The 12,220-nt window shown below is 40.8% G+C and overlaps 1 protein-coding gene across 2 annotated transcripts in view; it reads right to left on the reverse strand.

The window, feature by feature from the left end:
- The window catches only part of lmbr1 (limb development membrane protein 1), a 62,631-nt gene continuing 50,411 nt past the window's right edge, over nt 1–12,220 (reverse strand). For both annotated transcript variants that reach the window (XM_041881087.2, XM_041881086.2), the window contains 2 exons: nt 3,972–4,133; nt 1–506 (listed from right to left, as the gene is read on the reverse strand). In XM_041881087.2, the coding sequence (XP_041737021.1) occupies nt 421–506; nt 3,972–4,133 (248 nt within the window). In that variant the 3' untranslated portion in view covers nt 1–420. The remainder of the gene's footprint in view (nt 507–3,971; nt 4,134–12,220) is intronic.

A 12,220-nucleotide genomic window follows, 5' to 3' on the forward strand; every position in this document is an offset into this window, starting at 1 on the left:
ACGGAAGAAGTGATCAGGGAAGCACGGAACACAAGAGGGTAGAATTCGATTGAATGAAAAGATTGAGGGAGGAAATTGGTGCTGAGAGAAAAAGAAAGTCCCCCAGACATCGGCTCAGTGGCCCATGGTCAGAGTCACTGTTGAGGTCAACATCAACTGTTGTGATGATGCCAGTCTATCAGAGGGCTCAAACCTGTCCATGTCCAAGTCCTGCATCCATCCATCCATCCAGGAGGAAGAGGAGGGAATGTCATGAAGCTAAATTACTCTTCCCCTCAGTTCGCAGTGCCCGTCAGACACTGTCGGAGTATACTAAGTCTCTTACACAGACTCATTCCCTTTCACCTCCCCCTGTGAAGTTCAGTACTGTCAAAATCTCCCTTTGGCTGCCATGAGGTGTGTGTGTGTCTGTTGCCTCTTTCACAGAGTCTTCTGATGCCCGTTGGCCGCGAGCTTCCCAGACTCAGGGTCTGTGGGGCTGTTTGACAGTTGTAATTTATCCAGACCTGGTCAGGAAGAGATAAGGGGCAGAAATTTCATTAAAAAACACACAGTTAACCTTAGAGACGAGGAATATATATATATTTTTGAAAACTACTGCCTCTGTCGTCTGACATTTTCTACATCTGACATCCTGGGCCTGTCACAACAATCTTTAGAGACTTTCCCCCTTCGCCTCGTCATCTTCACATCAGTCCAAAGGCACAGTGGATTCTGCCACCATTTCCTCCACTTTGTCATTCAAGGTCTGTGTGTGACAAGAATCAACACTAGGCTATATATCTCTCTGGATGTAGCCACAGTAGGCATATTGCTGCCTAGGTTGCAGAGAATGCAGACTCAGGCAGCCTTGGAACAGGTTATGAGTTATGACAGAAGTCGCCATCTCCCTATGACATATGTCATTTGGATTGATTATTACTGAAATGACGAAAAAACCAAAAGGTTAACTTCTCGTCAGTGCAAAGAACTATGGTAAAAATGAGAGAACATTCAATCATACAGCATTCATTTGGTTCAGATAATCTGAGCATAAAGCGTATAATAATAATACAACTTTATTCATTTGGCACAATTCATACATTTTAGTCATTTAGCAGACGCTCTTATCCAGAGCGACTTACATGAGCTTAAGGGCACAGACAGATTTTTCACCTAGTCGGCTCGGGGATTAGAACCAGCGACCTTTCGGTTACTGGCACAACGCTCTTACCAACTAAGCTATACTGGAACATAGGGGTTTATTATGAAACTTCACACTTATTTGCACACTTATTGGCGACATATTTTCATGTGAAGAGACAGCAACTCAATGTGCTGTACATATAAATAATACAAAACAGAGAAAGAAATATGGCAAACCGGTAAAGCAGCATAGAATGCAAAAAAGAAGGACAAACAGGATAGAATATTAAATAGAATATTAATAAGATATTAAAAGAAGACTAAAGTAAAATACAGATACAACTACAACTACTGAGACGAGACATGACGGTGTTATGTAGCTTTCCAACAAAGTTTGCTTGATCTGAACAGTCTAGTTTCCAAGATTCAACATGTCAAGTCTTAGCAAAGACGTGAGACGACACTTGTCAGTTTAGCCAATCAAAGAACAGTGCGCAGACGTTCTGTGTTTAGCCAAGCAGACAGCTGGCTGGCTATTTTGCTGTAGTTAATAGCTAGCTTAAATTGCTGATATTTTTCTGACAGGTCACAAAGTGTGCACTGTTTCTGGTGCATGTATTGTATGATACTCGTTTGCTGAAACCCTTTGCTACAAACAACCAGTTGCAACTTTGTTTCAAAGCTTTATCACGTCATTGTAAAGAGGCACCTTTACCGTAGAAACAGTCTCAACCGAGTATCTATTATTTTTTTATCTTTAGAAAGCTGTTATACAACACAAAATTCTAAAACTGTCTAGTTTTGTCTCATCTCTCCTTATGACGGCTGTTGTATTCTGTACCAGGCCTTAACCCTCTAGGAGTCTAAGCCCTGTCTAAGCCAGGGGAGGGTTCTAAGATAACATATGGAATTGTTTTAAGATGGTCATACCAAGGATTATTTAGTCCTTTGATTTTGAATTTTAAGACCCTCAAGTTATCAAAAATAAAATAAAATAATTGGATGAAACATTGAATTTGGAATTACTGCTATTATCCAATAGAAACGCACTAAATAACAAAGTCATTACATGGAACAGATAGTCCCAAAAAAATGTCCCCCAAAAGATCTAAAGGAAGTTTGTTCTGAAGTGTATATCCTATATCTGAGAGATATAAGATCTGGACTTTTTTCATTTTTTTTTCATGTATTTATCCCCTTATTTTAGGCATTAAACTATCTCCATATACATTTACATTTTAAACGTCCATATAAACGTCCATCATTTTTTTAAAACTGGTGCCGGGGACCTTCAGGCGAGTCTAGGTCCGGCCGGCCAGCCAGACAGGTCCGGCCGTCCGCAAACGGAGATCACCATCTTTTTCGTGAGATTCCCAGCTTTCCACAGAGGGGTCATATTACTGTGTAGCCCAAACCGTTCGGATGCTACATACAGAAATTGGCAGAAGAGGCTGTACCGACTTCAGACGAGTCTTGTGAAGCTTTTGGCCATCCTAGAGCAAAACGGAGAACACCATCGTGTTCGTGAGAGTCATCTTTCAATAGAGTTTGTAGGCCAAACCGTTCTGACGCTACATACGATTTTGTGAGAAGACCGGTTTTCGGGATGTCTCATGGTCTGACACGCTCTAGCTCTACCACCTTTCACTGCAGATGCAGAAGGGCGATATCGGCGGATGCGGTGGATTGAGACGTGGCCCATGCAAAAAAACATATCTCCAGCTTAAACAGATGGATTTTAATGGTGATTTTTATTATTATGTTAATTCAATTTCATTGGGGCGCAACCATTGTAGGCTAAGGGTTAAGAACGGGACATACCATGAGTCGAGGATGACCCCTAAGTTCCTAACCTCCTTTTTACTAGTGCCAGGTGACCAAGTTCGCTGTCCCCTCTGGACTTTTAAGCCAATCACCAGATCCTCAGTCTTGTCCTCATTCAAATGTATAAAGTTGTTGGACATTCATGTATTAAGGCTCTCAAAAACAACTAACCTATCAGTTGATAGCATTAGGGTCATCTGGTTCTACACATATGTATAGCTGTGTGTCATCTGCATAGATATGAAAACTGACACCATGTTCACAAATTATTTTGCCTAGGGATAGAATAGATCCCACAGGTGATATCTGCCCTCCATAATACATACTTCCCCAGGCTTACAAAGCTGTCTCCCAGGCAGATAGGGGTGAAACCATTTTAGCAGTGTATCAGAAAGACCAACCCATTTCTCCAGACTACTATTTATACCAATATCTTATGGTCAAAGGTATCAAAAATGGCACTCAAATCTAAGACACTGTACAGGCGGAGGATTTAAAATGCTCTTTCATTAATCATGGAAAACTAGCTCATAATGGTGGGAGGCCGAGTTAGGGGAGAATCCGGTTCAATATTGCAAAGAGACTGCACTGCAATGCCATAGCTTATGTTAGCCATTTTTACATGGAAATATAACGCAAACTCCTCACATTTAGACGATGAAGCCTGGTTGAGCCAGTCGGCCGCCGGGGCTGGGTGAAGTAAGCGATTAACAATTGAAAACATTATCCTTCGATTTTTCTTGTTGTCTGTAATAATCTTTGAGAAGTGGGCTTGCCTTTCTTTTTGTACAACTTTATTATAGATAGCAATATGTTCTTAAAGAATATATAAATGAATCTGTAAGCAATCAGTTGTTGAAAACAGTATCCTCGGATTGTTCTCATTGCCTGTAATAATCTTTGACAAGGCTCAAGTATTGTATATAGCAATGCATTCTTTAAGAATGCCGGTAACTCAATAAAACAGTAATAATTTAATTTCTACTTTGTTTGACATGAGTATATGAATATAAAGCTGTTACCTAATGCTTTCAAGAGTTCCTCTCGGACCGCTGAGGTGAACTTCCGGACTAGGCAGAGAGTAGTTACCACGGCAAACAGCAAGTTGTACGATAGGACGATATAGAAGTTTCCCAGCCAATTGAATCTCCCAAAGTCTCCGAGAAGATCAAACCTGGTGATACCTGTGAAGAGTGTTAAGATATTAAATAAAAGACCAGCAGATTCAATATTTAGCCATTTGAGTGGGTGGATTTCATTAACGCAAAACAATCAAATATATCATGATGATTTTGAGATACTGGAACATAGGGGTTTATTATGAAACTTCACACTTATTTGCACACTTATTGGCGACATATTTTCATGTGAATATTCTAAAATCTGCATAAAAACAATATGCACCTTATCCCACCAGAGTTTCCATTAAACTGACTTGTTGTGGATAAAAGGCTGTGCGTGATGACGTAGTGCACGTAAAAATAATTTGTGCGATTAAATTCCAATGTACCGAATAACAAATACAAGTTAAATAGATTTCCATCTAATTTTCATCTCTACCGACGGTTTTGTCACAAAAACTAAATAGCAAACTTGACCAATCTGGTTTTGGCGCATGCTCTCTAGACAAGAGTTCACTGATAAGGTTATATGAGGAGATATGCGTAAGAGAAAACTCATTTTATTGATAATTGTAAGCCAAGCACCGATCGTCATGTCACCAGCATTCAAACAATAGCCTTAGCGCAATATTTAGCCTATTGGAAATGTCCATGATCACTGTGCATTTAACCACCATTTGAAGTTCATCATAACTTATTTAATCTGCCTATGAACTTGTCATGCTTTTCCACATTGTGGTTGTAAGCCTATACGTAACATATCATCACGTGACTCCACATTTACTTCGATATGATGGTTATTATATCAATATTTGCACATAAAAGGTGGTTCCACCGTCATTTCTCGCATAATACATTTTACAGACACAAAAAGATGTCCTGTTTCCACCAGCCTTGGAAACCTGTTTACTGACACCAGCTCTTAACCCTGGTTGAGTTATCTGTCTAAGTAATGTGTAATGTAGGCCGATCAATATTCTAGGATTCCCATTGAGATGTAGTGATGAGCAGCATTACATGATTGAACTTTATTGATGGACTAAAAACCAAGAGCAATCGATACAAACACAGGGCAAAAATGTTTTATACTAAATCTGGAGAGAAAGCGAGAGCTTTATTCTTTCCCAGAGACAGGCGCTAAATATACATGTTCTTTTTCCAAACACCTTTGGCAAGACGAGCATTGTGTTTATAAGCACAACCCCTTCCCTTTCCACAACTGCATGGGGTTTCAGCGAATTAACTATTTAAGAATGTCTGTTCTTTCGACAGTTGAGGCACTTTGAAAAGTGTCTCTCTTCAATAGCCCAACTCTTTCAACAGGCAAGAAAGGCCAAATTGAAAGAAGGGCTTATACCCCAAAACCATTTGATGTACATTGCATACTAAGATACTCAGGCTATGGCAGATCCAGGATAGACAAACCCTTTATGTAACTGATTTAGCAGCCAATGCCACTCTTCCTGTAAAAAAGTAATTTTCATTGTCTGCCAGATTACATATTATTCCTTTCATAGGAAACGGTTTTGTTTGTGAGATCGTATAGACAATTTGTTAGCGTGTAAAAACCGAGTGGAACAAAAAAATAAACTGAAGACACGAGCCACACCCCAGGCAGCATGGTTATCAATGGGACCACAGTCACCTGCACACATACACCTGAGTAAACTGCTCTGAAGTACACATATCTAATTCAAACAGTAAACAAGCAGAATCTTGTAGGTTTCCACTGTAGCCTAGACAGCTTGTGCAACTCATGGCGGGCGGGCCTGACCCCCAGCGAGAGGGAATCCTCCATTCAGGCAACTCAGAGCCATTCACTCCACTACCTGGCCCTATTATCTCAGGGATGAGCATTTTCCCTGACACGTTACTGTGCCAGCAGTAATATCATTGTGAAGTCTGCACAAGTAGTTTTGTGAAGTTCCGATTAAGTTCAGGCATTGTTCTGTTTGTTTATGATTCATACTAAGCATACACTGAGTCAGTGGAGGCTGCTGAGGGGAGGACAGCTCATAATAATGTCTGGAATGGAGTCCATGGTATGGTATCAACCACATGGAAACCACAACTTTGATGTGTTTGATACCATTCCATGGACTCCATTCCAGACATTATTATGAGCCGTCCTCCCCTCAGCAGCCTCCACTGGTCTCAGTGTATGCTTAGTATGAATCATAAACAAACAGAACAATAATTCATATTCATTATATATATAGGCCCGTTTAATTTGTCTGGCTTGCCATTCCAAATAAAATGGAATATTTTTTGCTCATACAATTTAACAAAACAAGTCGTTAGATGTAGGCAGGGCCATAAGCAAATAGGTAAACTGGGATATGACTAAAGAGTTAATCAGGGTGATTTTTCCACAACTAGACAGGTATTTTCCTTTCCAAGGTAGCAAGATCTTATCTATTTTTGCTAACTTTCTATTAAAATGTATTGTAAAGAGATCATTTATTTATTTCGGAATATGAATACCTAATATGTCCACTTCACCGTCAGACCATTTTATTATAATAATATAATATAATATGCCATTTAGCAGACGCTTTTATCCAAAGCGACTTACAGTCATGCGTGCATAAAAAAAAAGTTTGTGTATGGGTGGTCCCGGGGATCGAACCCACTACCCTGGCGTTACAAGCACCGTGCTCTACCAGCTGAGCTACAGAGGACCACTCTTTAGTCATATCCCAGTTTATTGGTAAACTACACGGTAATGTAAAAGTTGTATTTTTTTGTCATCCAATACGTAATATAGTAGTACACTTATCATAATTCGATTGTAATCCAGAGAGGTTAGAAAAATTGTCTAGATCCTCTATGAGGCTGCGGAGGGATCCAAATTGTGGATTTAAAAGAAAACATTCATCAGCGTACAATGACACCTTTGTTTTTAAGCCCTGGATTTCTAGCCCCTTGATACTATTGTTGGAGCTGACTTTTATAGCTAACATTTCGATGGCCATAATAAATAGATATGCCGATAGTGGACAACCTTGTTTTACTTCTCTTGACAGTTTAATACTTTCTGAGAAGTAGCCATTATTTACTATTTTACACCTAGGGTTACTATACATAACTTTAACCCATTGTATAAGAGATTCTCCAAAATGTAAATATTCCAGTAATTTATATATAAATTCCAGTTGTACTTTATCAAAAGCCTTTTCAAAGTCTAGGCCTGGTTTCCCAGATTTTGAATACTAGGCCTGGTTTCCCAGATTTTTCATATAGTGTTCTATTGTTTCCAGTACTTGTCTTATATTATCTCCAATGTATCGTCCATGTAAAAAACGTGTCTGATTAGAATGAATAATATCCGACAACACGTTACGGAGGAGTGTTGCTAATGCCTCGTTTCTCTAGTGGGGCCAGAGCCTTTTAGAGACACACTGGGATTCCGCTAGACATGAGCGGGTTTTCCAATTTCAAACCATCTGTCATGGCAGATCACGCGCTGCCTGCAGAGGCATCAACACCCCATTGTTTTCCTATTTATTTATCCTGGGCTGCTGCTGCTTCTTCTAGAACCTTCCAGAATGTTCCACCAGCCCTGGCCCGGCCAGTACAATAACATCTTCATCCCAAATGGCACCTTTTTCACCTATATGGTGCATAACTTTTGACTAGAGCCCTGTGCGCCCTGGTCAAAAGAAGTGCACTACATAGTTGAATAGGGTGCCATTTGAGTACCAACCTCATCTCAGTAGTAGTGGCAGAAAGTTCCCTTACCGAAAAAACGTATGATTTCACATGAAAAATCACAATTTCACATGTGAAACATGTTTTTGGAACACATAACATGTGACATTTTGCATGTGAAACCATGTTTTTGAAACAATTCACATAAGATTGTTTTCACATGAGATCATGTTGTCACATGTTTAGTTTCATGTTATCACGTTGCTTTACATGTGGTCACATTAACTTCACATAAGATCACAGGATCACCTGATCATTTGTTTTACCAGTCGTCAGGACATAACGTGATGGTCCCAAATGGTCCCAAACCATCATAAGTAAAGTAATGGTGGTTTTAAAGTACGCTGTTCAGCAAAAATATGACCCCACCTGGGATTTGAACTCACAACCTCCAGATTTAAGGTGCGCTGATCTTTCTGCTGTACCACAAAGTCTGTAACATTACCCTACACATTCATTACCTATAATACATCTCTGCACATAGAAAAAGAGTGCCATCTACACTTCTATTTTAGTAATCAGTTAATCTGACAATTCTCTCATCATTGATTGAATTTACTTATTTCAGCAATTTGATGGTTTTCTGTATCATTGTCTAATGTTCGTGAGGCATATTATTCTGTTTTAATGTTACTCCTGAATCACTATGATAAATATAATAGTTTATCTTGAGTGCATTTTTAAAAAAGCTGAGATTTACTTTGAAGTCCAAAGTGTGGGAATACAGGTGAAATCAGTCATTGACACAGACATGGTGGCATAGCAGAAAGATCGTAATGCCGTGAACCAAGTGGTTGTGAGTTCAAATCCCAAGTGAGGACACACTGAATAATAATTACTGTATAAATAAACATATGCAATGTACTCAAATATGTACATTGAAAACATTATGTTAAAAGCACTGTGTATCATAACGACAACATTTTGTTTTCACATGTGAAATGTGGTGTTGCAAAAACAGGTTTTCACATGTGAAACATTACGTGAAATCATGCGATTCTCCACAAGAAGTCATGTGGTTTTTCCGTAAGGGTTTTACTGCTCTCAATAAAAAAAAAGAGAGAAAGTGACACTAACAGGAGGATAATTTACCCTGAGGTGGATTAAAATTCTTCAGTTGTAAATATTCTTCACTCTTATCATTGATTCCTGTGCTTTCCTTCAATGTTCTTAGTGTGAACTAAGTCACAGTGCATGCACCCAAGCTGTGATTGCATTAACACTGTTATTAAAACCCGACAAGCATACCCAATATCAAAACATCAACCAACCATTCGATTCATCACAGTATTGATCAAATGTAGCTATTACCAAACTGTCATAGCTCACTGTGTGAGGTAATATTCTTAGATTTTTTTTATCCGGTAATGCCCGTGAAACCACTGCGCAACAATTAGATTAGGCGATTGCTTGAGTGTCTGTAAAGATGTATTTACAGCCTCTGTAAGCAGTTGGCGAACAGAGGGCCTTTAACCAAATTGCCTGTAAAGAGACGGGAGAGGGTGGAGAGAGACCGCAGTCAATACACCTTGTTTTGATCTCGGTTTGGTATTTGGAGAAAAGCTGATGGGAAGTAAAGGGGTTCTTGGCATTTGGAATGGCACCGTTAGCAGGAGAGGAGACTATGCTTACGTCCCAAATGGCACCCTATTCCCGATATAGTGCACTACTTTTGACCAGGGCCCATAGGGCTATATGGCATGTGTCTAGAGATGATGTAACCCCTCTTAGAAGAACCTGTCTTCTTCTGATCGTTTCACTTCAGCCAGTTTTTATCATCACCATTTGCAGAATGTAGCATTATGTATTACTGTGTGTATGTGGGCCAGAGCATATGAGCGGAGTGGAGCGGTGAGAATCTCAGCTCCTCGCTCACGGAGCTGTTCACCCCTCCGCTCCCCCCGCTCAAAGACACATCAGGCCAGTCCGCTCATTATCGCTCAGCGCTCAACGCAGTTTGCATCGCGCTCCACTCAAATCGCCCCCCGCTCACTCCAAAAAAGGAACAAAATCTGCATGTATTTCACTTTTAGCTTAAAACCACAGCCTTACTTTATCTCCCCGAATTTGTTGCATACAGACTCATCTCGGATTATCCATTCTGTCTTGAAACGGGGATCTAACACTGACGCTAAAATTAGATGTTAATCAGTATAGTATATTCCATAGCGAATTGACACGTTGTTTGCCAATGTTTCTGCAAAAGCAGCGATGCCCATTGGAAGTGCAGCGTGAGTGTAATCGGTGAGCAGGGATTTGATTTCTGTGACAGCAGGGAGGATCATCCCCAGGTTCCCCAGCTCCTTCTGCATTTTGTCTGTGAGGTCTGCTAGTGGTGTCAGCACACTGACAAGGTGCGTCAGCTGCCGTACTTGATTCAGGGTGATGTTAGCAACATTAGACTTGAGTTTGTTTTACCATAACGGGTCTTTTTGGAACAACCGGATGAACGACTGAATCATCCGCAGCTGGCTGCTCCATCGAATGGCGCAGGCATTTGTGGGGCGGACACCTAATTGGTCGGTTTCCTCTGTGCTCTTGCGTACACTTTTCACCAGGTGCCCGACTTTCACTAACAGCCTATTAATGTTGTCGTGCTTGTTAACAGCGTTTTTGATCGCCAGCTGAAGCATGTGAATGGGGCATCTCAGATGTAAATTTGACAAAGTAAAGTACTGATTTATCATAGTTTCTTGGGGGAGTGTAGCCCGGTTGAGCTGCGCTGGCGAAGTGTTGCATCCCTTCGCGTTCTCCTTTACTCAGCGGTTCATAGTCCATGAAAATCATTTCAAAAAATGCTACATCCAGCTCTCTTTTTCTCTCCCTTGTTATGGTTGGGCCTTTGCGTGCAGTGAATAAACTTTTGAATTCCTCAACCCTTTTCTCTTGTTGCTGCTGCTGCTCCTCTCGCTCTATAAAATACAAATTCATGGACGACACAAATTAAATTAAACAGATGGATTCTGGGTCAGGCTTGAGCATGCTTCAGACTCGTGGTGTGAGCGAGCGAAATTGGAGCGGGACATAGGGCGACGCTCCGTCCTTTTAAAAATTCCGCTCTGCGCTCTGTTCAAAATCCGTCCGCTCACGCTCCACGCTCGCTCCCGCTCCACTCCGCTCATATGCTCTGATGTGGGCCAAGTGGAATCCATCTCGTCTCACGATCCATTCCAAGTAAGAAGAAAGCCGTCGTGGTGATTACATTTGCGGATTCATTTTGATAATACATCCACTAAAATCGGTGAGAAAGGTGGCCTACGTATTCAATCGACTTCAGATAAGGAACGATAAATGACGACTATCTAGAATAGCATCTATGTAATAAATTGTAATTTTCTGAGATGGTTGTACTCTGTTTGATAGGGTGCGCCCCAAATGGCACCCTAATCCCTATATAGTGCACTACTTTTGCCCAGCCACGGTGTATTATCCCAGGAACAGCAGCCAGGCTGACAGGAGTGACCAGAGTCTCACTGTGCTTTTGGGGACACTGCAGATAAAAGTTACACAAACATACAGGGAGAGAAAAATTACTTCTCAATGGGGGTGGGGTTTCTAGTGTATGTTTTTGTCCTAAATGGCACCCAATTCCCCATGGTTAAAGTAGTGCACTATGTAGGGAATAATAGGGCTCTACACCCACCTTTTTTCACAAGGAGCACATGTAGAGCACCCAAAGAAATGTACGAGCACAATCAATGAAAAATATTTGAGGTAACAAGACTCGTGTATATGCGAGTAACATGGTCGCACTGTAGAGCCCTGGAATAGCTTGCCATTTAGGCACAGACTATATTCAAACAAACACACTTACATAACTGGTCTCTTTTAGCCGTCCGTTTCCCCCTCTGAAATAAAATGTGTTTATGGGACTTTTACCCTTGTCTGCACCCTGACTAACCCTGGCGTCGCTGCCACGGAGAAACGAGTACTGAGCACTCCCATTTCAGTAGCATTACAGGTCCCATGGCTCTCCTTTAAGAGAAGCTTAAATAAAACATGCCGTCTGTCCAACAGGATTACTGTACGAGCAGCAGTTATCATAGGGCATCAGACCCATTTTCTCCTACATCACCTCAACTCTTAGTGATGTTTGTGTTTATGTCAGACCTGGGTTCAAATACTTGAAAAATCCTTTCAAATACGTTGACATTTTGCTTGAGTCTGCTTGGAGTGCCAGATTGGTGGAGTTTTCTATTGGTTTATTAAAATTTACATTTTAGTCATTTAGCAGACGCTTTTATCCAGAGCGACTTCCAGTTAGTGAGTGCATACATTTTCCATACTGGCCCCCCGTGGGAATCGAACCCACAACCCTGGCGTTGCAAACGCCATGCTCTACCAACTGAGCTACAGGAGGATTTTTCAAGTAGTTGAAACCCAAGTAATCTGACTTATTTTGCTTAATCAATCATGCCCTCTGGTTCTGTACGATGTAC

This window comes from Coregonus clupeaformis, chromosome 7 (assembly GCF_020615455.1).
Source record: "Coregonus clupeaformis isolate EN_2021a chromosome 7, ASM2061545v1, whole genome shotgun sequence".
Classification (NCBI taxonomy): domain Eukaryota; kingdom Metazoa; phylum Chordata; class Actinopteri; order Salmoniformes; family Salmonidae; genus Coregonus; species Coregonus clupeaformis.